The 27,573-nt window shown below is 61.9% G+C and overlaps 1 protein-coding gene across 6 annotated transcripts in view; it reads right to left on the bottom strand.

Annotated features, from left to right (window-relative positions):
• Nucleotides 1–27,573, bottom strand: part of VAV2 (vav guanine nucleotide exchange factor 2) — a 146,221-nt gene that overhangs the window by 25,440 nt on the left and 93,208 nt on the right. For all 6 annotated transcript variants that reach the window (XM_059410390.1, XM_059410386.1, XM_059410388.1 and 3 more), the window contains 6 exons: nucleotides 14,055–14,157; nucleotides 11,251–11,349; nucleotides 9,544–9,612; nucleotides 8,368–8,468; nucleotides 1,548–1,647; nucleotides 526–621 (listed from right to left, as the gene is read on the bottom strand). In XM_059410390.1, coding sequence (XP_059266373.1) covers nucleotides 526–621; nucleotides 1,548–1,647; nucleotides 8,368–8,468; nucleotides 9,544–9,612; nucleotides 11,251–11,349; nucleotides 14,055–14,157 — 568 coding nt within the window. The remainder of the gene's footprint in view (nucleotides 1–525; nucleotides 622–1,547; nucleotides 1,648–8,367; nucleotides 8,469–9,543; nucleotides 9,613–11,250; nucleotides 11,350–14,054; nucleotides 14,158–27,573) is intronic.

Below are 27,573 nucleotides of genomic sequence, written 5' to 3'. Positions count from 1 at the left end.
AGGGTGTGGCTCAGAGCCAGGCCCTCAGGGTCACGTCCTCACCCGCCGGCCCGGATTCCAGTTCAGCAGCCCAACCCAGCACAGACAGCAAGCCCTCACCCAGGGGACACACTGCTTCGCGAGGGGGTGTCCCCAAACCTGCTGGCGAACGGGGAGCCCTTTAAAGCAGCATGAAGCCAGGCTCTGGGCTACCGGTGACGGGTGAACCCCTGGCAGACACCAGCGTCGCTCCCCCAGGCCTGTCTGGCCATTTCCACCGTGGCTACCAGGAGGCTCAGAGACTAGGTGAAGTGACCCCCACCAGGCCACTCTCACTCCTGATCTGGGGACACGTTTCTGTCTCAAGTTTTCGGCTCGCTCACGGATTTCCATCCCAATTTCCCTTTGTCCGTTTCCGGTGAAGCCCCGTCCTGACAGATGCCACCCAGGCCATGAGGACGGATGTGCTGGCTCTTCTCTCACGCCGGCCCAAGACGGCCCGTCCCTGCCGCGGCAGGCGGCCCCGGAGCACGCGCACAGCCTCACCTTCAGGAGGAGGTGGTATTTGAGAACCCTCTGCATGGGGACCACCAGCAGGTCTTGAAGCTTAAACTTCCCGTCCTGGACCTTCAGCGTGCATTCCTGGCAACAGGAGAGCAGCAGGGGATGAAGACGCCGGCCTGGGCTGCTGGACCCCAACGCTCCCGTCCCGCAGCGGAGGCGGTGGGCAGGGGCGGACCTCAGCCCTGACCTGGGGCCCAGGTGTCCGGTCCCTCCCTGGCCCAGCTCCCCAAACGGGCAGCATGTCCTGCAGGCCCTTCCCAAAGCAGGTGCACACACATGGACGGGCTCCCCCGAGGGCGGGCAGGGTCCCACGGCCACTCTGTAGCCCAGGTGTCTCCAGCAGGCACCTGAGGGCTCTCGGATTCAGAGCCAGCCCCGGCCAGCCTCGGCATCCTCAGGGAAGCCCTCTCACACGAGGCAGGGCCACCCCCAGGAACCAAGGGCTCCCCACTGACTTCCCAGACACATGGGCATCACGCGTCTCCAGGGCACATGTCCCCCAGCATTGCGAGAGCAAAGGGTCCCTGCACCAAGATTCACCCTGGAAAGGTTGACCGGCTGGACGGGACACAGGCATCGCCGCCTTGGGGAGCAGCTCAGCTGCCCCCGGCAAGGGGGATGGGGGAGGGGTCCCGGAGAGGGGCCCACATGGGCGCTTGGACAAGCGTCAGAGATTGGCCCTGAGCCTGGGGTGGGGACAGTGTTGGGAGGGAGGTTCCTGGGCTCCCAGCAAACATCCATCTCCTGCGGTCCCCAGGGGTCTGCATCGGCCGGGCTCGGGGGTCACTCATCGCCCCTTGGTGCACTGGATCTGGCCCCAGGGGTCTGCGTCGGCTGCACGCAGGGAACTCGGGCCTGGGACGGTGACCTGCACCTGCGTCCCCGCCACAAGTGCACAGGGAGAAAACCCCCCGAGAAAAGCGTCTCCAGAGACTGTCCCGTCACTACCCCAGCCATGGGCGAGGCAGGGGCGGTGAGCGGGGCAGCAGCCGGGACGCCCTCACCTCGACCTTCTGCCGGACGTCCTCCCGGCCGGCGAGGAGCTGGTTCAGCGTGTTCTGCGCGTGCTCCATGTGGCTGCAGTAGTCCCCGTAGATCAGCAGCCTGGAACAGCGAGCGCGCGCACGGGCGCAGCTTAAGGAGCCGCCGCGGCTGCGGGCCGCGCGGAGGCCCCCGCGGAGGACGCGGCACGTGTGCGGCGAACGGGTGTCCCCTGTGACGGCTCCTCACGTCAACCCGCTTCGTGGCTCTGCTCTTTCCACGTAGCTGCCCTCTCTGCTCCCGAAACAGTGCCAGGCAGGAGAGCTGCCGAGACGCTGGGAACAAGGGGCTCCCCCGCTCTCCCGAAGCCAAGGAGGTCCCCCTTCTTGGGTCTCTCTCAGGTCAGGACTGGGGTTGGGATGGGCTCCTCACCGCCACCCCATCCTGCCCCTGGGAAGGCCGAAGCCGGCCAGGAGAGAAGCCCCTGCCTCCCCAGAGCTGGGGGACCCCTGGAAGGTTCCGACTCCTGCCGGCAGGCTCTAAGCACTGAGGCCCATCCTGGCTCTGCGCCTGCCTGGGGTGGTGGTCCCAGGCTGACATTTCAGGGCATGGGGACCCGGGGGTCAGTCCTTGTGGCTTCCACGTGACACCGACGCTCTCCGCCTGATTCCCAGGCACCCCCTCTCTCGGGACACGGGGACGTCAGCCCCGAACGCTGCACGGCAGGGGATGGACAAGGCTGCGCAGGCCCAGGGGTGTGGGGAGCAGCCTCAGGCCACTCTCTCCTGCCCCCGACACCCTCGGACACCATGGCTGACCGCCCCCGCAGACTTCACAGACCGAGCCCCTGGCACCAGGAGCCCAGTGCTCTCCAGGCCTTGGGTCACTAGCCTGACACTCCGGCTGTGACGATCCTGTCGCACGAATAGAGTCGGCCCGGTAGGACCACGACGGCCACAGCTAGCACCTCTGGGAGTGGCTCGTGCCCAGTGTGTCACACACACCATCCTGAGCCCTTCACCCATTTATAAAGGGAGGGGCCATCAGCATCATTCTTCAGGTGGGGAAACTGAGGCCCCGGTGACCTTGCTGAGAGTCACCCGCTGATAACAGGCGAGGGCCTGGCTGCCAACGCAGCGTCTTCAGGAGGCTGGGCCCCATCCAAGGTCTCTGGTGACACCCCTGCCAGGGAGGCGGTGGGAGAGCAAACATCCAGAGGCCACTCCCGGCCTGGCTCTGGGAGCTGGGGACGGTCTCTGGGACGAGTCCAGATGGGCTCAGGCCGCTTCTCTGTCTGCTGTGGACACTGCCTCCTGGGGGGCAAGCTCGGAGCGTGTTTCCAACCCAGCGAGCCTGTGACTTCAGAGCGGCCCCAAGGTGGGCGCAGACGGCTCGTGGTGGAGCCCCTCCCGGCTCCCGCCCGCGTCCAGGCCACACTGGACCTGTGTGCATGAGGCTCCCCAGCATGGAGAGGTTGAGATTCCAGGACTCCAACGGGGGGCGGCCCTGGCCCCGGGCCTCACACCGAAGCCCACCTTCCCTGCCGCGGTCAAGCAGAAGGTGCCACGGCCGCACCCTGCCACACTCCAGCCAGGCACGCTTTGCATGAGAACCTGAGCCCCGGTTTCCGCTTAAACGAGCCTGTTATTCAGTTGAAAATCGGAGTATAAAAGCTGATTAAATCTCATCATGTCTGGGAGCATCTGGGAGCCTGGAGACTCCAGGGTTCCCGTCAGTTGCTCTGAATGAGCAGACCTGGCGACGGCCCTGCTGCGCCCATGGAGGGAAGTCTGTGCGGCTTCTCCTAAGCACGGGGCCCACGGCGCTGGAGCCGGCCCAGGCAGCCTCAGGGGCCCCCCTCCACGTCAGCACACCCTGGCTCATCTCGGCCCCAGGTCTGTGGCGAAGACGGCGGATGGAGAGTGGGTCCCGCTGTCCTCACAGCGCACCCCGGAGCCCCGCACTGTACTTGCAACCTTCTCCGGCGAGCAAGCTTCTACTCAGCCCTCAAAACCCTGCCCTATCATTTCTAGCCCTGCAGCCTTTCCCCTCCCAACTGTGTCCCTGGGTCTAGCGAAGAGAGACAGAAAAGCAAGGAGATGGGTTGGGGGCCTCTGGGCACAGGCCTGTGCTAAGTCGAGTCAGAGGCAGCAGCGGGCCATCCCCCTCTCCACGCGGCTCTGAGCTCCGCAGTCGGGTCCGTCTGTCCCCATATCCCGGCATCCAGCCTGGAGGCCTGGTCTGCTCAGGGGCCCGACACGTGGCTGAGTGGCCACGGCCACACCCCACCTGCCTGACCACGGGCAGTGCAGCCATGGTGGTTCCCGGCAAGCAGGGGGGCCCAGCGGGGAAGAAGGAGGCGGGACCAGGGCGCACACTCGCACCCCAGCTCAGCCCGGCCGCCCAAAACTTACTCAACAGTGTCCCTGAGGCTCTGAGACGTGACATGACTTCTAAGGTCGCCCAGCAAGGGAGCATCGAGGCCAGACCCCTATGTGCATCCACGGGTCCCCCAGACCAGTCTTCTGGTCCCCACATGCCGGAGACCCGGGCCACCCCAGGGCTGAGCTCTCGTTCACCTCCGCCAACCCCGTAGGCGGCCTGAGATGGAGACGGGCTGCATGAGGGCCGAGCAGAGACCTGGGCGGGGGCACAAGACAAGGGACACCGGGGGCCACCAGCAGCTGGCAGAGGCAGGAACCCTCCTCCCCTAGAGCTCCAGAGGACGCACCACCCTGCCCACACGTGTATTTTGGCCCCAGAACTGAGAGGGACCATTTCTGTCGGGACCGTCAGGCGTCTCACCGCCATCCACAGCACACGCTCCGGGCCCTGCCGCGGGCCACACAGGGAAGCAGCTAACGTAGCGAGACTCGCGGGCCTCAAGTCTAAGCACAGCATCTTGTAGTGTTGAGAAAAATTACCCAGCTTTTGGAATTAAAGCAACACACACATGCACGGGGCTTCGTTCACGGTTCGAGGTCTCAGAGCGAGCGGTGTATGTCCCGCGTTCCTGCACCCCCGGCCCCGCCGGCTCGGCGCACCGGCATCTTGTTCTGTCCTCTGAACGCACGGAGTCAGCCTCCGGGCCCCTCACTCGTGCACCGGCGAGTGACCCAACCCTGCTGTGTGTGTCCGCATGACGGTGTCGTGAAACTTCCTGAACACGCAACTCGGATCCCACTCCAGGGGCAGACGTGAGTGTGCGGGGCGGCGGGGGAGACCCGCCCGTCTCCTGACTGGATCCCCTGTTCCTTGTCACGAACTCCAAACTCCCACGGTGCCCACGGACTGGGCCAGAGCGGGTCCCGGACACAGGAGGCGCTCCCGGGTACGCACCAAAGACATGGGACAGTGAGTCGCCGCTGCTGTTCCAATCCCCGACTTCCCCATCTGGGCAAGGCCTGGAAGGAGGGGGGCCAGAGCCTCTCCAGGGCAGAGGGCCTCACGGGGCTCGAGGAGCTTGGACACGGGGGGCTCTCCCCGGAAAGCGCTGACGGGGTCACCCAGCTTCCCTGACACCCTGGCCCGTGGGCGAAAGACAACCAGCGGCCGTGTCACCCGGCCGGACACCCTCCGCGGCCGAGAGCGCACAGCACAGAGCGCCGGGCTGTGGCAAAGCCTTCCTCTCAAGGCTCCTGGGACCTGGGCGGGCGGGGACTTGCCTTTTGCCTTATCCTGATGCCTGCTCTTCTTGGAAGCACTTGGGCAAGGCTCCGGGGAGTTCCTCCTAAGAGCTAGATCCCACCTTCTCGCGGGCCACAAAGTGGCTGTGGAGGGTCCCCTGGGTAGTCCTTTGGCCTGACCCGCTGACCCAGCTTGGCCGACCCCAGCCACAGATGAAAACCACGTGGCCCTCTGTTACATTCACATCTGCAAGATGCAAACCTTCCCTCCGCGAGGGCTTGTCCCCTCAGGCCATGGCTAAGAGGAGCATCTGCTTTGTCTGAGAACAAGGGTTATATTGACTGCATTAATGGAAGTATTAGCTCCAAAAAGAGGGAGGTGATTATCTTCTGCCACTCGGTTCTGATCATACCACACTTGGATGCTACTCTGCCCTTGATCTGCGATGAGCTGCCGGGTCCTGTCCTGAGAATTCCTCAGTGGCTTCCTCCTACCCTCATAAAAAAAAAAATCTAAGTCCCTACCTTGGCCTTCCAGTCTGCTATAGAAGCCTCGGGTCACACCTTGGATAACCTCCTCTTGGCCCACTTCCGCGTCTGCTCCTCTGGTCTCCGCCAGTTCCTGCTCCGGCCTCACCCCGGGGCCCTCCCGGCGGCTTCTGCTCCCCCCACCTCGCGGCTCCTTGTCTCTCAGCCTGGTCCTCAGCACCCCACTCCTCTCCCTCTTCCCGACCTCCCGCTTCCTTTGTCCGTGAACTTGCTTCTCATTCCTTCCTGTCCCTCCCTGCCCAGTGAGAGCTGAGGCTGTTCTGTTCCGTACACAACAGGCGCTCTATAAATGCTTGTGGACTCGGTGTATAAATGAGCCTCGGGACCGTAGACTCAGAAATTAGGAGGCAAAGGGGCAGAAAAGACGGATGTGGGGACAGACTACAGGGACTGGGCCAGTGAACTCCAACAGGATGCAACCAGGCCCTTCCCCAAATGGGCCCCGACTTGAGCCCGGCCCCCGAGGCCTGCCGGGTAGAAATGACAGTCCTCCCCACTGGAGCAAAGCCCAAGAGTCAGGGGAGGCCCAAAGCTGTGCGCAGAGGCTGGTGGCCTTGTTAAGGGCGGGCCCGGCACGTGGAGGATCCCAGGGAAGGGCAGGTTGTCCGTCTGTCCCCTGGCCACCCAACCCCTCACTGCTGCCCCGGGGGCAGGTCCACAGGCCTAAGAGGCAGCCCTGCGTGGTCCGTGGCCTCCCCCCCGCTCTGGGCAGAGGAGACGTGTGCAGTGGGCCTGCCTCCGGGGCAAGGGCGCGTCTGACGGCTCCAGCCTGAGTTGCCCCCCACGCCCCCCACGGGCTTGCAGCCAGGTCGGAGGAAAACATTGCTGTGGCAGGGGGCGGGGAAGGGAGCCGGCCTGCCCCCTGCCCCTGGGGCCGCCAGCGGACTCACATCCGCCCCCTGTGCTCCGGCACTGCCTGCTCCCTCACACCTGCCGGGGACCCAGCCCATGGCCCCCAGAAAGTGGGCTCAGGGGTCCTTGCCTGGTCACGGGGTATGCAGGAGAAGCCCCTCAGGCAGGCGCCCACAGGAGAAGGCACCTGGAATCCAGCCCGGGAACGGGCTGCCTGGCCTGGATGCGCGTGAGCAGAGCCGACGGTCACCTGACGGTCCTCCCACTGACGACAAGGTGGACCAGGCTCCCAACCGGCCGCCACGGGGCCTCCCCCCAGACCCCGCAGAGCGGAGCCAGCACCAGCATTCTTAACGAGCCCCCAGCTGGCTTTGGTGAGCAGCCGGGCGCAAGAGCCATCAAGATAGAACCTTCTGGCGCCTTCTTCAGAGCCTTAGGGCAGAAGGCAGGGCATGGTCCCCCAAGAGTCCTCTCGCGACTTCAGCGGCCAGACCGCTGCGGTGGGCGCTCCCGCAGCACCAGCACCCGGCCGGGGCTTCATGGCATTGGACTTTGTCCCGGCTGCAAAGATGCGGCTACCCAGGCTCCATGAAGAGATACGGGGACAAAGAGCCGGCAGAGCCGTCCTGACAGCTGCCCCTGCGTCGACTCAGAAGCTTCCAGAATCCCAGTCCTCACTCGCTGGGCTCCCACAGGACATGTTGGAGCACCGAAGGCGGCTCTATACCCCTCTGTCCATCGGGGTTACACACAGAGAGCCTTAAAGCAAACAACCAGATAGCTTCATGGAGGCCTCTGACAGTCTTTCTTCTTTAAAAAGGATCCCATGTTGGCTTCTAATGAGTGGTCACCCTCCGTTGACAACGTTTGTCAAGGGGCCTGGGCAGTCGGCAGAGCCGCGATCAGGGGCGCGATTCCTGCGGGCGGACCTCTGGCCGTAGGCAACCCGGCAGTATCTGTGCGTCTGGACGTGGCCGGACCAGCTGGACGCCATGGGGAGGAGAGAGGCCGCCTGACATGCAGGTATATGTCCCCTCAGGCTTCGCGAACATTTGCCTGATGCCACAGAGACGTGGAGGACACCGGGGCACTATGGAAGGACCCAGGACTGCCCTCCTTGGTGCCAGGAGTGCCGTCTCCCCACACTGGGGACTGGGGCTGGGTTATGTCAGGGCAGCTGAGCAGCTGTGCCCCCAGCTGCCGCTGAGAGCCCCCCAGCCCATCCACCTGGCCTGGGCCCCTGTCTGTCAAGCCATGGAAGCCCTCAGTGGACACATAGCCACGTCTGCGGCGCAGGCATGACCCTCGCAACACCATGTGGCACAGACGCCACCCTCATCCCTAGGAAATCAAGGTCCTGTGACATACACAGGCAAGGAAGCAGGGAAGTGGCCTCGAGCCCAGGAGCCCAGACCCCCAGAAGCGCCGTACTCAGCCCTGCGGGGACAGGTTTGGCTTCTGCCTTCAAGCAGCGGCCACCCGGGCCTGGAGCTAGAGGGGCGATGCCCAGGTGCCGGATGCCTGGGGTCAGGTGCACTGTGCTGGGGAGAAGATTCCCAGGCAGAGGCAGAGGAAGCTGGTGGAGCCCTCAGGAGGCCTCCGGGGGACATTCCTCCAGGCTGTGATGGCAGGTGGGCAGCTCTCTCGGTTTACAAGTGAGGACGCGGGTTTGCAGGGCCACAGCCACGGGCCTTGGGAACGTCCCCACGAGACTTGCACCTGAGAAAACCCCAACCGGCCAGCTCTGCCCGCCCCCAGCGCAGGACTGTGGCCCCGCAGACGGGGAGGGGTAGCCAAGGTGGGCCTGGCCACTCACCTTTCCTTGAAATCGAGGAAGACCTTGGCCAGCGTGCTGCCCCCCGCCATCATGGACACGTCAATGGCCCGCAGGAAGCTGTGATGTACCTTGATCAGGTCCTGGGAAGAACCAGCAACCGTGCGTGAACGGGTGTGCCAGGCCGGGAAAGCCACGCGCTCCCGAGTCGCTCCCTCCTGGTGCAATTACAGACACGCGTGGGAGGGGCCGGCGCCGGCACGCGTCCCCGCGCAAACACCAGGGTCTCATCCCACTTTATGCCGGGCACGTGAAGGGACCTGCACGGCCTGTCCGGACACGGGGTTGCCAAACCAGCACAGGCCCCAGGGCCAGAATGGGACCAAGACGGCCCCGGGGTCTGTGGCTGCCCAGCAGCCTTGTCACCCTCCTGCTGGGTGCAGCTGCATGGGGCCCTCTGCCCTGGTCTGGGGCTCCAGGGCAGACTCTCTCCATGGGGACACATGTTTGTCCCCATTTCAGAGCGGCTGGACAACTGGCAGGCAGCCCTCCAGGGCTCCCACAGCCCCCAGTCTGGCTCCCCACAGCCCCCAGTCCGGCTCCCACTCTGCCCATGGCCATTTGTGCTGGTGAACACACAGCACAGACTCCGTGTAGGAGACACAGAGCACTAGAGCCCCCGAGTCCAGCTCAGCCTCCCCTGGGAGACCAGCACCAGCCCCTCGAGCTCGCAAGGGGCCACGGGAGGTCGGTAGGAGCCGCCACACCTGCCGGGCACTCCTGGAGGAAGCCCACCCACGTGTAGCTTCTGGAGCCTTCTGCCGACCCCTCCCCGCTCTGCTGGCCGCGTCAGGATGAGCCTCCTCACAGGGCATCACCTTCCCGCGTCCGTGTGCACGTTTGCCAAGGGGTGAGGGGCTCTCCTCAGAGGGCCAGAGGGGACCCGTCGCTCTCCAGCTGCTGACAAAAAGCTCAAACCCCTTCCAGGGCACCTGCATCTGAGTGACACTCCCCAGCACAGACAGCAGGCTGGAGAAGCTTCCAGAAACCTCCTGTCTCCTGAGGCCAAAACCCTCAGAGGGAAGGGTGGCTACTCCCTTCCTCTCTGCCAGTCCAAACAGCATCCCGTAGCACCAGCCAACCAGGTCCCCGGCAGGGATGCCCCTCCCCAGGACTCGCGGGGACAGTCGCGGGGAGCCCGCCGCCTGGGGCCCTTACCTCCAGGTTGATGAAGATGGCGGTCACGTCTGCCGGGCTCAGCACCTGCCTCAGGGGCGTCATGTAGTTCTGGAACAGGAAAGCCCCCACCGTCAGCCCTCTTGGAGGGTACCAGCCCCCTTCGAGGCCACAGTTGCCAGTGGGGGAGAGAGGCTCTGACGACCTCCCCAAGACGCAGGGGCAGGGGTTCTCCGTGGGGCGGTAAGGCAGGCCCAGAGCACCCCTGGGGCTCAGTGTCACTGGCGGACCCCTGCTCTCTAGGGAGACGCGGGCTTCTTGCTGCGGGTTAAGAACGGCACGGGAGAGCGCAGGGCGGGGACGGCGGAGCCACGCGCCCACACCCTCCGCACGGGCAAAGCCCCGTCGTATCCCATGGGCTGGACGTCAACCCACTGCCACCCGGGCTGGTGCCGATACAACTGTTGGAGACGTTTCAGGAAACTGAGGCCAGAGAGGTGAGCCCAGCAGGGCCTCCCTTCTCGCCCGGCACTCAGATCCCTGAGCGCGGCCCTAAACCTGCCATCCAAAGAGGTGCCGCCAACCCCAGAAGCCCCACCATGGCAGGGAGGGGTCCCTCCAGAGTCCTTCAGGCCTGGCCTCCAAGGAGACATGCGCGTGGCAAACAGTCAACTCGTGCCCCAGAGGCCTGGCCGGCCAGGACCTGCCACCCTCTCCCTACAGGACGTTGGCCCCTCACACTCTCCTTGGTCAGGGATGGAACAGCAGGTGGGCAGCCGCTGCATTCGGCCAAGCAGTTTTCCCTGCACCCGACGCAGACCGGCCCCGGCCGGTGACTGGGTGTTCTCGCCTGTGACGTGGGGGCTGGGACTGGCGGAGGAGGGGGACTCCCCAGGGACAGGCGGGTGGAGAGCAAGCGGCCGGAGGGGCTGGTATGTTTGCAGAAAGGCCAGTGGTGGGGCAGGCACCCGGGGCTGGCTGAGGCAGGAGCCGGGGAAATGTCATTCTGAGGCCTGGGCAGGACCAGGGGCCAAGGGGACCCTAGGCCCCCGGCGAGAAGCTCCCCAGTCGTGGCCGCACGTGGCCCTATACTTCAAGCAAGAAGAGCCAGGGAGCTTCCACCTTAAAGACAAGGACGGATTTTCAGCCAGGAAGCACCAGCAGTCGGCACCAAGGGTTCTCAAGTGACAGGGAAATGTGTCCGCGGGAAGCCAGAGGGGGTGGGGCAGGAGAAGGCCCCTCCGGGGTCCTCGAGGCGCTCAGGAGGCCAGCAGGGAGAGAGGACCGACCGGTCACTCAGGGGAGCACAGGGTCTGCCGTGGGGGCTCCACAGGCTGACGTCATGGGGCGTGCGTCCCAGGGGCAGGACGCTCACAGCCACCAATTTACAGAGCGGGAAGCTAAGGGCAGAGAATGCCTTAGGGGAGAAGGTATACACAAAGCGCTTAACCTAGCGCCCAGCCTGCAGGACAGAGTATACAGCAGGAGCTTAGCCCGGTGCAGTCAGGAGCGGAAGCCGTGACGAGGCCCAGCTCGGCGGGAAGGAGCTGCAGGGACTAGCTCAGGACGGTCCCAGGCCAAGCTGAGGTCCGAGGGCTGGGACGTGGGACTGGGGCCAAGCGACACAGCCCACGAGGACACTGGCCAGCCGGAGCCCACGGCCTGTGTGAGCAGCAGAGGGCAGGGGGTGCCTGGTGACAGCCGTGCCCCAGGGACCGGTGGCACCAGGAGGGGCGGGGCCACACCCACCTTCTCGATGTCCTCCAGGGTCCGGTAGTACTTGGCCTCGGTCTCCTGGATCTCCAGCAAGCAGCAGTTCCTCTTGTCATCCTCAGACATGCCCATTTTCTACAGGAAGGACACAAGGCATGAGCCAGGCCTGGCCGTGCGGTCACCGGGAGTCACCCGGGGGGCCGAGATAGGAGACGGAAGGGGGCTCAAACCCTCCCTCCCCGTTTCTGCAGATGAGGAGACTGAGGCACAGGGGGTGCGTGTGTGGCATGAACTAGTGACAGCTTGGAGAATGGCACGGAACATTCTAGAATCCGCGCCCCCGCTGCCCTGCTCTGAATTTTACCAGACCAGCGTGGGGCCCTCAGGAGTCAGCCCCCCCAGCATAGACAACAGGTGTGGCATACTTAAAGCACCTACTATGTGCTCAGGGAAAGGCTCTGACCCGCTCCCCGGGGACCCGTGTCTGCTTACTCAGCGCCAACCTGTTACTGCAGGGCTGGGCTTTCCCAGGGTCCTCTGGCCCCCACTTCGGGTCCTGAGGGGCCAATTCAATGGCAGGGGTCACCAGGGACACACTTCTGTGACAGGGCCTGCCCGCCATCTCTGGGGGAAATGTGGCCAGAGGCAGGATTGGCCAGGAACCTGTGTGGCCACGGGGATGGGGCAAGAAGCTGCCGGGGGGCCACTGTTAGAGGCGCTCTGGATTTCCAGACCCTCTCCTTGTGTCCTTTGGGCTGAGTGAACTACGTGGGTCCCTAAGTGAGGCTTTGGGGAACTGGGGCTGGGCCACACGCCACGCCACGCGGATAGCTATCTGCCCTAACCCCATCCTCCTCCCCTAAGAAAGGCCCCAGGAGTTTGCTGTGCCCGAGGGCTCCAAAGAAACATGCCGAATGGGGCCCATCACCCAGGGGGGCCCAGATCAGGCTGGAGGCTCCCCAGGGCTCCTTCCCACGCCCCAGTGCTCTGGGCACTACTCTGCTGCCCTCAGGGCTTCAGGGGGTGTTGGGGGCCCACAATCCCCCTAAAGCCAAGTGTAAAAACATGGGTCTGACAGCATCTCACTGAGGACAGGGTCCCGGGCTTTTCCCAAGAGATCCGAGACCTCTCTGGGAGGCGGAGGAAGACGCGCTGGCAGAACTGACCAGCTTACCTGCATGTATCTGATCTGAAAGCGTGGGGGGAGCAATCACAGACAGAACCAGTTAGCAGCGTCAGCTCGTCACCCGGGCTGTGCTCCGGAGCACCCGTCCGCCTTTCCCCCACAGCCTCAGGATCCCGTCACAGCCCGTCACAGCCCTTTGCCCACGAGCCCGAGCATCAGCCTGGCTGCGTGGGGAGGGACAGTGCCCGGCCCTTCTTCGCGTGTGGGCTCTGAGCGCGGCACCTGCTGTCCTCCGGCTTTATCGTCCTTTGCAAAGGTCTCCGTCTACCTTCTGCCTAGCCTGTTCGGAATGCTCCGGACATGACCAGGGAGGAAGTAAAACCCCCTGCTTTATCTCGGAGGACAGGCAGGAGGCAGAGGCCCACCCCGCCAGACGGCCAGGACAGCATGAGCAGCAGCACGGAGCGCGGTCGGGACATGGAGCGGAGCTGGGCGGGGGGGATGCCAGCCTGTCTCCCCGCAGCCCCCACAGGTCCTGCAAACAGCCCGGGTCCTGCGTGCTCCAGGGGCTTCAGGACCAGGGACAGCAGCAGGCTCTGGGGACAGCCTCCCCCCCCCCCTGGGCCCGGGTCTCTACAGGATGGACACAGAGTGGGGGCTCTCTGGGCAGAGCAGAGGATCTCCGTCCGTGGGGCAACGGCTTGGCCTTCCAGCCCTGTAACTGGCCCCCTGGACCGGCTCAGGGGCACGGCTGCCCCACTACGAGGCTGCCTGGGGGAAGGGCAGCATTGGCCCTGGGCAGACCTGGGGTCACAGAGAGACCCCTGGGAATGGCGGGGACCCCTCAGACCCTTCAGGAGCATGACGAGAAACCCTTTCCGCTCCGAAGAGCAGAGTTAGGGGGCTGTGAACCCCACTGTCACGTTTCCCTGTGCCTCTCCTGGCGTGATGCTGGTGGAGGGCAGGTGCCACCAGGGAGGGACGGGCCTCTCCGGAAGGCCTCGCTGGGGAGCTGTCGCCCCAGCTTTGTCTCTCCACCCCCCGCCGGATACTCCCGCACCGAGGGAAAACACTGCAATTTGCTTCTTGAGAAACTCCTCCCATTTCCTCAGGGAGAGCCAACAGCATCACAAGCCTCCGCAGTCGGCAAGCGGCGCGTGGACCATCGCCCAGGAGCCTGGGGGCGGGGGGTCAAGGCCTGTCCCCCTCTCCCCTCTCGCCCAGGGCCCCAACCTCGCCATCCCAGCTCGACGGGGCCCTACCCTCCGCACAGCAGCTGCCAGCAATAAGCCCGCCCGGCAGCACACTGGTGTCCGAGAGATGATCAGCCAACGTCGGCTCGGAAATAAATACCCTCGCCGCACGGAAGACGCACAGCTGGCTAATTGCGCCAACGGCCGTCTCCTTGCTTCCGCACAAAGGAGTGAAGCGGTGCTCGCTCCGGGCAGCTGAGCAGCTATTTTCAGACCCCCCGGGCAGGCGGGACTTGGGATCCAGCACACACGCCGGAGAATCCCGGGATAGCAGAGTCCACCTGGCTCCTCGGAACGCCCCGTAGAGGGAGGCCTTGGCCCGAGGACAGGGAGGAAGCCCGTGGGGGCCGGGAAGGGCTGGGGTGCAGCCTCAGGAGCTCCCTCTGCCCTGGAGAGCCCCCCGCCCCCTGGAGACCCGGGGCTCCCAGAGCGGGGCCCTGCTGCGGGCGAGGGGCGCTTACCATGGGCTGCCGCACCTCCACCTTGATAATGTCCTCGTAGATGTCGTCGCCCTCGTCCTCGCACGGGACGCAGTCGTAGATGTCCTCCCCGAGGTCATGCTCGCTGCGCGGGAGGGAAGCAGGTCAGGCGCACGAAAGGGAGGGTCCAGCCAGGTCTGCGCGGGGATGCGGCCCAGGGGGCCTCCCAGGGGACAGCTGGGTCAGGACTGGCGCGAGCCCCTCCCACTGGGTCTCCATCTTCTGGTCCGCAGCATGGGGTGGCGCACCTGCCTCCCAGGGCTTCTCTGTGTTTAGACCGGGCAGCATGGACAGCCTCCCCTCATGCTCTGCCTGCCCTGCTTCTAGGACCTACGGTGACCACACCCCCACGTCTCCACCCTTTAGCAAATGCTGCGGACTCACAGCGCCCCTCCCATGACCGGGAGCCCCGGGAGCTCTCGGTCCACCCCAGGCACCCCCAGCGCCTGCAGCGGGGGTGTGCGGGTCTAGGGGCAGAGCTCATGGACACCTTCCCTACCCGCTGGTAAGGAGCAACGTGAGTAGAGAGGGTCACAGAGCTTATGATGCGGCTGCGAGCACAGTGTAAGGAAATCACCACTCACTCTATGCTCCAACCTTGTTTCGCTCCTGACCATGCTGATTCTACTTCAACCAGCTGTCCCCTTAGCCCAGCCAGAATTGGAGCCTAGGACGCCTCCTCCAGGAGGCCCTCGGGGATCCCCAGCCCAGGCTGTGATCCAGGACCCACTCCCCCCAGTCTTCTCATACAAAGCGCATCCTTCTCGCTGGATCTGCCATTGTTTTCTAAGCTCTGTGGATGAGCCTGTCTCTTCCCTGAACAAAACCCAACCCCTTAACCCCTTCTGAGCACCGTTCCCGATGGACAGCAGGTGCCCAGCAAACATTTCGCGTCAGCACAGGAGCCAATCCAGCCACATGAAGCGAGGCCACTAGGCCCTGGGCCCCACGCGGACAAGCTCTGCAGTCCGGCGTGCGGTCCCTCCTCAGGGCAGGTCGTCCTCGGGGGCCAGCCTGCCCTGGGAGCCCGTGCCAGCCCCGCATGGGTTGGGACACATCTCAGAGCCCAGGCTCAAAGCAGCACCCGGCAAAGCTGATTTCCAGAAGGCACAGCGATTTGGCTGAGCACCTCCCCTCCCCACAGCACCGGGCAGCCAGAATTCAGGGCCGGGGGCAGCAGGGGACAGAGAGAGCAGAAGGGCTACCCAGCAGCTCTGATGAATGGGTTTCTGGCCTTGCCCCAAACCCGGCTTGTCATCGGACGGGCTGGGAGGGTGGGGGGCGGGGTAGAGATCGCTCCAGATCTACTTGAGATAGGGAAGGAGAGTCTGTACTCAGGAAAGGGCTCTGCAGTCAGCCAGAGGGGGTCTCCCCAAAGCCCCGGTGCCTCCCATGAGACCAAGCATGACTGAGAGGACACATGTGGGCTTCCCTCTGCGGGGAGGGAGGCTCGCACGGCGGGTCAGGGAGCCAGTTCGACTTGATGAGACCCCCACAGGCAGCCGACAACCTGGGAAGGAGAGGGGGCAGGGAAAGGTCGCACCGCGCTAGCCCAGCACACGGACGCGGTGACCACCACACGGACACCATAACCAGCACGCGGACATGGGAACCAGCACGGAGACGCGGTAACCAGCACGCGGACTCAATAACCATCGCCACCGCTGGGCCCTTCTGCGCTAACACACCTGTCAGGAACCTGCAAAACACTTCTCCTTTCTCACCTCCCCACCCCCGGAGGCGGAGGGCGCCGCAGTGCAGGGCAGTGCCCCGGCGGGGACAGGGCCCTGCTCGGACCCAGCAGGAACCCACTGCTTCAGAGGCCCTCCCCCTGGGTGGGTCACTCGCGTTGACACAGGTCACCTCCCCTGCCTCTCCAGAGCCTGTCCCCACAGGAAACGGCTCCGGAAGCCCAGCCCGCCACATTAGCGGGTGTCCAGGCAAGTATCGGCGAGGGTTCTGTCTGGCTGGGGGGGTGGGGGTGGGGGGTGATGAGCCACCCCCGATTTCGATCGTGCAGCAGAGCGAGCCTGCTGACAAAGCCACTGTCGAGAATTCTGACAGCGTGGAACCGAGGGGAGAAAGGGCCGCTTCTGGGCTGCTAAATTAGACACCTCGAAGGCAGCTGAGGCCACGGACAGCGTCTGGAGACCGACATCGGCTTTGCTCTGGCGGGCGGGGTAAAGATGTGGGGGGCCCATGACCGTTCCTAAGAGCTGATGAAACGAATGAAAATCACTCGAAGGAGGCCTGGAGAGGGGCCTCAGGGTCACCCGGTGCAGGCACGGCCAACCGCCCGCACGGGGCCCCTCCTCCACCCACGTCGCCGCGCTCGCGTTCTGCATGTCCCCGATGGCCAGACGCTGAGGACTTTCCCGCGTACTTCTGGACATTGGTGCATCGCCCTTTGTGCAAGGCCTGCTGGAGACTTCCCTCCATTTCTAAATGCTAGCTGCCTTCTTCTTATTGAGAAAGAAACAGAACTCTTACGTGTTCTCCACACGAGTTTCATGTCAGGTATGTTTCATGAATTTCTTTTCCCAGTCTCTGGCTTTGCCTACTGATTTTCTGAGTGGTGTCTTTTTGAAAAACATTCATTTTTAATTGAAAAAAAAAAAATGGCAGGGAGCCTGGGTGCTCAGTTAAAGCCTCTGCCTTCGGCTCAGGTCATGGTCTCAGGGTCCTGGGATCGAGCCCCGTGTTGGGCTCTCTGCTCTGCAAGGAGCCTGCTTCTCCTTCTCTCTCTGCCTGCTTCTCTGCCTACTTGTGATCTCTGTCTGTCAAAATAAAAAAATAAAATCATTTAAAGAAAAAAAAGCTTAACTTAACACACCTTTCTCCTATGGTATCCTGACTGTCCGTGTCCCATCTAAGAAATCGCTGTGTCTTCTCTAAGAAGGCTTTGTTTTCCAGGATTCCAAGGTTGGTCTGTTTCTCCTTCTAAGAGCTATGTCATTTTAGTGTTTATGTTCAGACCTCTGATCCGTCTCAAGATGTCCGTGCATGGTGTGGGTTAGAGATCGAGGTTCGTTTCTCTTTGGGGACATTCCGGAGTTTCAGGACAATTGGCTGAAAGCTTTTTTCTTCTCACTGGATCACTTAGATCCCCTTGACCAAAACCACAGCCCACGCAAGTGTGGGTGGGTCTATTCTGGAATTCTATAATCTTATTCCGTCAACCTATTCACCTATGCCTGTGACAATAGCAATTTGTTTTGATCACTTTTTTTTTAATAGAAAGTTCCCAAACCAGGTGCTTTAAGTCCCTAGCTTTGTTCTTTTATGGAGTTGTTTATGACCATCCTAAAGTCCTTTGTATTTCTCTAGAAACTTTACAATAATCTTGTCAAAAAAAAAAAAAAAGCCCACTGGGAGACCAGGCACCTTAACACTATCCTCTCCCAGTCCATGAACATAGTATATACACCACCATTTTCAAGTCTTCTTTCATTTCTCTCAATATTTTGCAGTTTTATCACAGAGTTTGGGGAATTTAGGTAGTCTGGGCCCACCATGTTGGTCCACTGTCTCTCTCTTCTCCTTCTGGGGTTCCAGTTACACGTATGTTGGACCCCTGGCATGGCCCCACATGTCTGAGGCTCTGCTGGCATTTTCTTGTCTCTGTTCCTTCAGGTGTCTTCCTTCCACTGAACAAGCCTTCCGTGGACCTCCCTCCTCTACCGTCAGCATCTTCTATTAAAGCAGATCTGTGGCTGTTCAGCTCAGCTACCGTGGGCTTCAGTTTTAGCATCTTCATGTGTCTCTCTTCGTCGCATCTCCTTCTCTGCTGAGGCTCCCCATCTGTTCATTTACTCTGTGCACACTTTCCTTGAAGTCCCTGACCGTGTTAATAAAAGCTGCGGACTGTAACATCGGGCTCATCCCCAGGCTGGTTCCTATTGACTTTTTTTTTTTCTGAATATGACATTTTTTCTGTTTCGTGGCAAGTCTGATGACTTTGGACTGAACATCAGATGTGACAAACGATCCATCACGGAGATTCCGTTATTTCTACCTCATATGTGTTCTAACAAACCGTCAATTTGGTTGGACTCAAACTTCAAACTCCGTCTTTCCAGCAGGGAGCAGCAACTGGAATGCTGCTGAATTTAGGTTTTTGGATGCCAGACTTCCCATCCCTCTCTGGAAGCCTCAGGGTCTTTCTTGTGTGTATGACGTTGAATGGCCAGCCAGGGATTTTGGTGGATTATTAGATCTGGGGGCTCTGAGGTCCCTCCTACCCTCTCAGGTCCCTTCCTCCCAGCATTTCCTTCCTAACTTTCTGGCTGCTCTCCCAGCCTCAATGTCTTCCCTCTGACACCGTAACTGGCAGGAGTGCAGCTCTCTACCTGGACTGGGGAGCACCCTCAGGCAAAGGCCACAGACTCTCTAATCCTGCACACAGCGAGCACTCCTTGAAGAACCTGGGGTTCCTGCCTGTGAAAGTGACATGATGCCGTCCCTCCCCTCTCCCTGTACTCACAGGAGCCATGACCACACAGACTCGGACCCTGGGAATACACCCAAGGCAATTACCCCAACACATGTCCACGACCACGCTCTCAGCCTGTTTCCTTCCTCAAAATCAATAAAGACAAGGACCCTTCATTCGTAGGGGATCCCTCTTCACGCACCCCTCCCTCTCACCTCTTCTGACTCACTCAGGGCTATAGCTGTAAACAGCAAGAAACACGAGATGAATAGCTGTGTTCTGGTGTCTTAACTTGCAACAGAAAAATCTAAAAAGTGCAGCCACCATCCCTTCCCTCTGCTCTGTAAGATGTCTGTTACCCAAAGCCCACTGAAGACCAGAGAAGCGAATGGTCAGTCACCTGCCTCTAATGGCCTCAGTTTCCCTTCCTCTGGGGTCCTCATCCTAGGCCGTAGACCACTCGTACCCCCGTGCTTTCTACGCTCATCCTTCTCTCACATATGAAAACACTCTGCAAACGTTCTCTAAGTCAAGCCAATGAGCCCTAAGAAACACACGTTCTTGGTATTATTGGAAACGATAAAATGGCGTCCACTTTGTGCATGGCGAGAAGGGACGGGAATAAAAGCAGCAGCAAAGAAGTGGGTTTCTTCTTCACTCAGACAAAATTATGGGGCTGCCTGGCTGGCTTCGTTGGAAGACCATAAGGCTCTTGACCTCAGGGTCGTGGGTTCGAGCCCCATGTTGCATATAGAGGCTACTTAAAGAGATAAACTTCAAAAGATATTACGAAGGTAATATCAAACACATTTGCTTAGCTCGGCAACTAAGATAAAACAAAACACCCATCACATCTGGTTGGTTAAATCGATACCTCTCCTCGGACGGACTCTGTGCCAGCAACTGGATGACGGCACCTCACCATCCAGGTGGGGAGACGGACAGGGTAGCGGTTACGCCTGAAATACAGGTGCTTCTGGAATACCGTGGGGTCATCGGCGCGGGTAACAAGCTCTGCTTCCCAGTACTTCTGACGTCTGGCCAATGTGGGCGTGGGTATCCCACTGTCACTTGGCTTTTCAGCAAAGTCCTCGTCTCCAAAAGTGAGTTTCCTGAACAGGGTAGGGGACACCCGATGCGTCTCAGGCATCCCTCAGAACAGATTAGTCTATGCCAAGACCAGCTGGGCCCAGTGCCCCTGACAGCCACGGCTGCTGGACGGGAGGAAAAAGAAATGACAGATGTGGCTGGGGAGGGGAGTGTGAGTCCCCCGAGTGTCAGAGCTTCCCAAGTGCCGCACACTGACCAGGCGGGAGTGCCGCCTGCACCAGGATCCTGGCCTCTGGCCTGCTGGGTGTCCAGCTACAACCCGGCAGCCGGAACTGGGGCACAGTGTCCCATAGCGGGGAGGGCCTCCCACCGGGGCCTGGCACACTTGACCCCACCCCAGCCCCATGTCTCACATTCCTACAAAATCCAAAAATACCTTCCGAATCGGCAGAGGCCAATGCCATCTGTTCTATGTCGTTTTTGTGTCACACGGTCCTGATTACAGCCTGATTCTTTGCCAATCAGTCCCTCAGGCTGACAGAGACTCACGTCGGGGACACTCTAATGTATCAGAGGCTACAGGTCACAGAAATCCTCAAGGTCCGTGCCCCACGGAAGCTGTATGCGTCCCGGCCCTTGGCAGCACCAGACGACAGCTGGCGGGTCCCCACCTCCTCGGGCCAGTCGGGAGCATGCCAGGTCGCCGGGGGCAAGAGCGGGACTCACCAGTCTGCCCACCTCAAGAGGAGGCTGCCGGGCGAGTATAAGATGAATCCTGGGCTCTGCCAATCTCTGGCTGCATCACTCTAGGCAGGAGGACCCCAGCCTCAGTTTCCCCATCTGTGAAGTAGGAATAACCTCACCCCCCAGGCGAGGTGGTCGGAAGGATCAACCTTAATGAAAGTGACCGGCACAGGCCCGGTATACAGTAGGCGCTCAGTAAGGGGCGGCGGCCTGTTACCCGGGGGCGGGGGGGGAGTTCAGAGGGACGACAGCCCAGGGACCTGCGCTCAGTAAATACACAGACACCGTCCAGGTTTTGAAAGACCAGAAGGCCAGGTCTCAGCGCTGACGGGGCCTTCGCGGGCCTCAGAGACGGCCTTTCCCTGTCCCAGGGACAGTGCACGCGGGGCGGGTTCGGGGGGACAGCCTGGATCAGATCAGAAAGGGCAGGTGGGCCCAGGGCCGGGGCCAGACCCCCGCTCCAGGGAGACCCTCAGGTTCCCCTCTCACACGGACACGGGCACGCGGGTGGCCCTGGCCTCCCCGCCCCCACCCCTGCTCACCCTGCCCCGCCCCCACCCTCCCCCTCCCCTCTCCCCCCTCCCCAGGCTCATCTTTCTAACAGGCAGCCTCCCTAACAGATGCTAAATCCCAGCAATTATTTCAGTCCTCACAATGGCCCGCTGCCCCCCCAGTGGGGGCAGAAACCCGCCCCCCCTCACCCCCCCGCCCCCCGGGCCCCGCCCGCCCTCCCCGATTCTGTTACAGTCAGCTGCCCCGAGGGGCCCCCCCCCCCCCGCCCAGGAAAATCAAAGAAAGGCAAACAGACCCTCTGCTTTCGGCCTCCGGCGAGCCTGTGCATTTACCGTGGACATAAAACACTGCTGGTGACAGGCGCGGATGTGCGATCTGGCCCCGGGCTGTCTGACGCGAAGCCAGATGCCGAACCACCATTCACTTGCTACTCAGAAACCAACCGGACATTTCCTGACCTCGGTCCATGCCGAGCAGCAGGGAGGGGGGCTCCAGGGAGCCAGGAGAAGCCGGCTATGGGCTGGGTGGACGCACATAGGGACAGACACATGGACACACCTCGGCAGACCCTCACCCCAACCTGTGAGGGAGGCGCTGCTCTTCCTACAGCAGAGCCCAGAGAGGGCAAGACAGGAGCCCGAGGTCACCAAGCCGTGTAGGAACACACCAAGTCGAGACCACGGCTGCCGTCTGAGAGTGTCCCGGAGGGAGCCCGGTTTGCCTGGCCCCGTGCTCCCCACCAAAACTCTCTCTTTTCCCAGGACACTTTCTAAGCAGTACAAGCAGTACAACCCCACCACCCTGGGCTGGGTCATACGGGTAAGACCCTGAGGAATGTCCTGGGCCACAGCAGCAGATGGCCCAGGGGTTCAGTCCCTGCATTGTCATGTAGCGTCTGCTGTGTGACCACAGGCCAGTCACCTACCCTCTCTGAGCCTTAATTTCTTCAAATGCAGAATGGGGACAGGACCAGCCGCTTTGCAGTGTTGTGAAGGCTGCGAGGACGGGGACCGCGACTCAGGTCCGCAGAAAGGAAAAACCGAAGGCTCAGGCCCTCCCCACGACCACCGGACACGTCCTCTGTGCCCGCGTGCTGGGCTCAGGTCAAGCTGCCTGCCCTTAAGGGGTAACTCAGCTCCGGGGCTGGGGGACAAACACAGGAAGGCATGGTGACACGGTGACAAAGATTGTCCCAGTGTGCTTTTGAATCTTCTGGGGAAGAAGCACTTTATTTGGCCTCGTAAGGCCAGGGTGCCTCCCTGGAGAAGGTGACCTCCAGGCTGGCTTTTGTAGGACGCAGGTCTGTAAGCCGTTACCGCAGGTTCCACGCACGTGACCCAACCTTTCATGGAGAAACGCGGGATGTTATATGTGCTCATGTTTTATTTTATTTATTTATTTATTTATTTATTTATTTTATTTTATTTGACAGAGATCACAGAGAGGCAGGCAGAGAGAGAGAGGAGGAAGCAGGCTCCCTGCCGAGCAGAGAGCCCGATGCGGGGCTCAATCCCAGGACCCTGGGATCATGACCTCAGCCGAAGGCAGTGGCCTAACCCACTGAGCTACCCAGGCGCCCCTGTGCTCATGTTTTAAATAGTTTTTTTTTTTTTTTTTACAATTTTTATTCATTTATTTGAGAGACGGAGTGTGCAAGAGAGAGGCGTGAGTGGGAGGGGCAGAGAGAGAGAGAGGAGGAAGCCGACTCCCTGCTGGGCAGGGAGCCCGACGCAGGACTCGATCCCAGGACCCCGGGATCATGACCCGAGCGGAAGGCAGAGGCTTCACGGACGGAGCCCCCCAGGCGCCCCCCACCCCCAGGCCACGGAGTCAGGCATGTACTGAGCGCAAGGGCAGCAATGTTAAACAGGCCCGTCCTGCCACACGTCCGCGAAGCGAGCGGGGAGAACGTGACTCAGAGACGCCCTCACCAGACTCGAGAGAAAGCTCTCCTGGCCACGCCCAGCTGCTCCCGCTTCCTTCCGGGACCGATGAACAGCCTTCCACCCGCCCCCCACCCCCACCCCCCGCAGGGACTGTTAAATCAGGCCACAGAATCGCTGTGACCGCCTTGGTCCCGAGAGGACCCGGGTCTAATGAGGCAGGAAGAAGAAAATTCACCGAGGTCTGGGCCCTACCGGCGGGTGGCAGGCACCAGAGTACACAGCAGAGCAGAGCGGCAGGGGGGCATCTGCTCCGCGCTCGATCCTCGGGGCCCCTTGTGCCGACTCACACACAGAGAACAAGCAGACCGGGGCGGGGGGCACAGAGCAGGGTTTCAAGGTCACCCAAGCCCTAGGCCAGCGGGGCAGCTCAGGCCCGTGCGCCAAGGGGCCGAGCCGTTCCAGGAGGGTGGAGTGAGGGTAGCAGGGCACTGGGCGGCCCGTCCCGCCGGCTGTGGCCAGCTGTCTCCGCACCCAGAATGAGAGGACGGTCCTACGAGCCTGGTTACCGGGCAGGGTTTGGACGGGCGGCCTTCCCCCCAGCCTGTCCTGTCGCCAGCTCTGGAAGGGCCGCTGGTCTAGACCACAGGGGCAGGAGGGAGGGGCCAGGGCTCCAGGGCTGCGTGCCCCGCCCCCGGGCTGCACAAACAGACACGGTGACTTTGAGGGCAGGACGGCCAGCCCTGAACTTCTGAGTAACCCACAGAGACACAGCTGAGATCCAGACCCTCCCAGACCCTGGCCCAAAATAAGGCAGGATGCAGCCCGGCGGGGTAGGGAAGGTTTCCTAAATCCCACTTTGGCAAGTCCTATGCTCCTTCCAAGTGCCCTGCAGCAACACCTCCCCCAGGAAGCCCTCCCAGTCCCTGGCCTGACCCGGTAGATACCCCATTCCATCCCGCTTCTGGGATGAGGAGAGCAGGTCCGCGGGGCGCATCACACAGACCCGTTCAAACCGAAGTTCTGCCCTTTCGCAGCAGAGTGCGGGTGCCTCGCCTCTCGGAGCCAGTCCCGGGTCCACAGGGGAGGTCCGGGACGCATCTGCAGGGCTCCATGTGGGAACAGACCCCGCGTGGGCTCCGCGGATGCTGGCGTCACGCCTTCCACTCAGCCAGGCCCCACGGCCGGGGGCGCCTCCCAGAGCTCACACGAGGATGGAGAGACTGTCCGCAGGGCTTGGGGCCCCCGGGCTGCCAAGGACACCTGGCCGGGGACCACATACATCTGGCTGGCTGTCGGCACCCCCTGTTGGTCATACGAACGGACACCTGAACAGCCAGACGAGAGGCAGCCCAGCCGCACGGAAGGTGGCCTTGCCGAAAGAGGGCTGTGGTGGGGGTCACCGCCTAAGCAGCCCAGAGCCGGGGCCCTGAGTTCTGGGAGGCCCTCGAGCAGGGACACCACAGAGAAAGGGGACACCTGCGCAGCGTCCAGGACTCCCCAGCCCCCCCGCCCCCTCCACCAGCCTCCTCCCGCCATGGGCCTGGGGACGGCGGCCTCCCAGGCTGGCCCAGGGCAGCGTCCACCAGTGCCTCTGCCCTAGGGCGGGCGGTGTTTCCTTCAACCTCCGTCAGGCTGTGGGGCCGCTGGGGTCCTCCCCACAGGCCGGGAGGGGCGGCCCACCCCACAGGCCGCGGGCTGCTCTGTTTTCAGCTGTTCCTGCATCGTCTGATTCCAAACTTGTCCCTGTGGAAGAGCCATCCTTTGGGGCGAACAGCCGATGTCCCCAAACCGGCACCTTCCGACCCAACACGGATGCTCCCACGCGTGCAGGTGTCTGTGAGACGCTGAACTTTTACACCAGCGGCTCGAACGCCTGTGAACTCGGGACAGTTTTCAAACACGCTTTCGGTGCAGTGGGGAGAGGCAGACGGTCAAGGTCGGCGGTGGGGACGGTGGTGGGGGCGGGGCGGGGCGGGCTGCCCTCGGATGAGGGTCCCCTCCCTGCAGGTAGGGGGAACGGGCAGCAGGCCGGTCCCCGCCCCCGCGCACGCCGCCTCCCTCGCGGAGACCAGGAAGACCCCTGCTGCGCGGCGACGGCCTCGTGCCCTTGAAGGAGCATCGGCGCGGGGCGCTCCTACACATCACGCATCTTAAAAAATTATCCCGACGCTGCTAACATGACACGTTGAAAGCTGCGAAGTCATTTTACGATTCAGCAAAGCATGCAGCTATACATTTAGAGACAAATTATATCTCCCGCCGTGCCACAATCACATTTGTTTAAGCCCGAAAATCACTCCGACTCCCAGGGAAGTGACGGGAGGGCTGAGCCGCGGGCTCCCCGATCCTAACGCCGTGGAGCCTTCACGCTCGAAGGGACCCACACTCCGTCAGCGGCCGCGTTCCCTTCAGACGTGGGGAAACTGAGGCCCTACAGAGGACGTGACACGCCCCGAGCAAGACAGAACGTCGCCTTTGCTGCTACTCTGGGTCCAGTAAGCAGACGCTCGCCAGCACGGCCCGAGTGAGTGGCGTTGTGTCACCGGGGGACTGAGGGCCCTTGAGAGGATGGGAATGTTACCGAGCAAAACCAGAGCCCGGGTCACAAGCCCCAGCTCCGGGGCCCGTACTGCAGGGAAGCAGCCCAAGGCGACATGCCCTTGATCTCTCTGAGCTCCTGCCGCAGGGAGCTCCCGATGACCCTCCTAGACACGAGCCCCCACGAGTCGGGGCACCGCTGCCTCCCCGCGCAGCTGAGGGACCAGGCACCCTCCACACGGTTCCACCCCTCACAGCCTGACATCCGGCACCGTGGGCTTTGGCACCCCGTCCCTGCCCCCCGCCCCCCAGCATCCCCAAGCAGGGCTGCTGAGCAGAGCTGGGGTGACTATGACCCACCCAAGCCCCCTGGCCTACTGTGGGGCAAGAAACCCTTCCATCCCTTCCTAGCTCCGAACACAGAAGGGGTGTAGCTTCCAAATCCCCAAGCGGCCATGTTAGATGCCGGGAGAAGACCCCAAGACCACAACCCCCCCCCCCACCCCCGTGGCAGCAGAAGCCAGCAGCAGAGGGGGCTGGGAAGAGAGAGCTGCGTCTTCTCCTCCCGCTCCACGGTCAGAGACGGCGCCCCGGGAGCTTGAAATGGACCATTTAAGCAGCAATATTTCGTGTTAATTTTTTCAACCAGCTGCTCTATTATTTGATTATGCATTATTCAGTGATCTCCAAAGTGAGCTTAGAGCACTGGAGAACAAAACGTTAGTCCAGCATCTCCCACTCAAACGTGGGGAGGGCCCCACATGCACTCCTGGAACCATGTTCTGGATCCCAGACCTGTGCCGCCCACACGGGGGCCACCAGTCACAAGTGGCTGTGAGCTCACAGGCGTGGCCCAGTGGACGGGGCTGTGCCGTTGGCATCAGGGACGCACCACACTGGGCTCTGTGCCACGGGGGAGAAGGCACGTTACCGCACCAGTGATCGGAAACGCGGGCTTCCACACGGAGTTCCTACTGATTCTGGATAGACAGGAAAATAAAAATACGTTCTTACATTTAATTTCACCTATTTCTGTTTCGACTAGAAACCCTACAAGTGCACCCATGGCTCGTGTTCCTTGCTCTCCCGAAAGGCGCTGCCACGGCCGTTTGGGAACTGGGGGGAAAAGCCACACTTTCGGTGAAACGGGTGAACAAGAAACACCACCTTCACCTGCTGAGGCTCCGTGTGCACCCACTGGGCGCCGAGGCCCCACGGTGTCCCTGGCGGTCTTCCTGAAGCCGAACCTGATGCCTACGGGGGACATGTAGGGAAACGGAGGCACAGAGGTGGGTAGCTTGTCGAAGACCACGTAAGGAGGAGGTGACAGAGCCCAGGCCACGTCCGACGGGATGGGCGTTTTGCTGCTTCAGACATAAGACGTGGTGGCAGCAGGATGGACGGAGCGCCCTGCGCGGCCGACATACCTGCTCTGAGGGGCCCTTCTCAGAAGGGGGTTTCCACTGTGCAGTGGTGTCCCATAGGCTGCGGACACTGGGGGACACTGGGGATAGTGAAGGCTCTAGACAACCCCAGTAAGAATGACTCCTCTAAGGGGTATTCCAAAAGGGCCCCAGGGGAGACCCACATGACCCCAACCTCCTGGGGTCCTAGGGCACAGGGAGTGGGTCTCATCCCCCTGTTTCCAGCTCCTGACCCTGAGCTGACACACAGGAAAGGCTTCGTGTCCCGCTGGTCACTGTACAGATATGTGATCGACTCAGGGAAAGCGTCCAGGGTGCCACCCACACGTGGCGGTCCCTCGCCGGAGCCCCAGAACCACACCAGCTTCCCTGCGCTGGGGGGCGGGGACAATGTCCAACCCCCTCAAATGGCTGCGTGTCTGAGGTCTGGGCAACTGGCAGGGCCCTCGGGAGCACAAGGTGACCATTGCTTCGGACCCCTGGCCGCGCACTCAAGGCAAAGAAGCAGCCGGCCACGCCTGGGGGGCCCCGCGCGCTCCCCGCCAACGCCGGGCGTCGGATCCGAGCCGGGGCCCCAGTCCAGCCTCGGAGACCCGCAGCCGCCTCCTCTGCCCACGGGGTCGGCAAAGAAATGGCAGGTCTGCGTGCATCTTGTAAACTGCCGTAACGGATACATCCCAATCCCGAGCCCACGGGGACAGACGAGGAAATCGTGCTTTTCAGTGAAAGGACAAAGGGGAGAAAAGCATGAAAATTTATGAAACCGGAACCCCCGGGGCCAAACCGTGAGTTAAAGACTCAAATTCATCCTCCTTCCCCATAATTTAGGATTTGCGTCGGCAAGAACCACAGTCACGGGAACTCCTTGGCGAAGGAGACACACTCTTCAGGTCACAGAAAACGCTACTAGCTCG

This window comes from Mustela nigripes, chromosome 9 (assembly GCF_022355385.1).
Source record: "Mustela nigripes isolate SB6536 chromosome 9, MUSNIG.SB6536, whole genome shotgun sequence".
Taxonomy (NCBI): domain Eukaryota; kingdom Metazoa; phylum Chordata; class Mammalia; order Carnivora; family Mustelidae; genus Mustela; species Mustela nigripes.
This window is presented reverse-complemented; position numbering and strand designations above follow the sequence as displayed.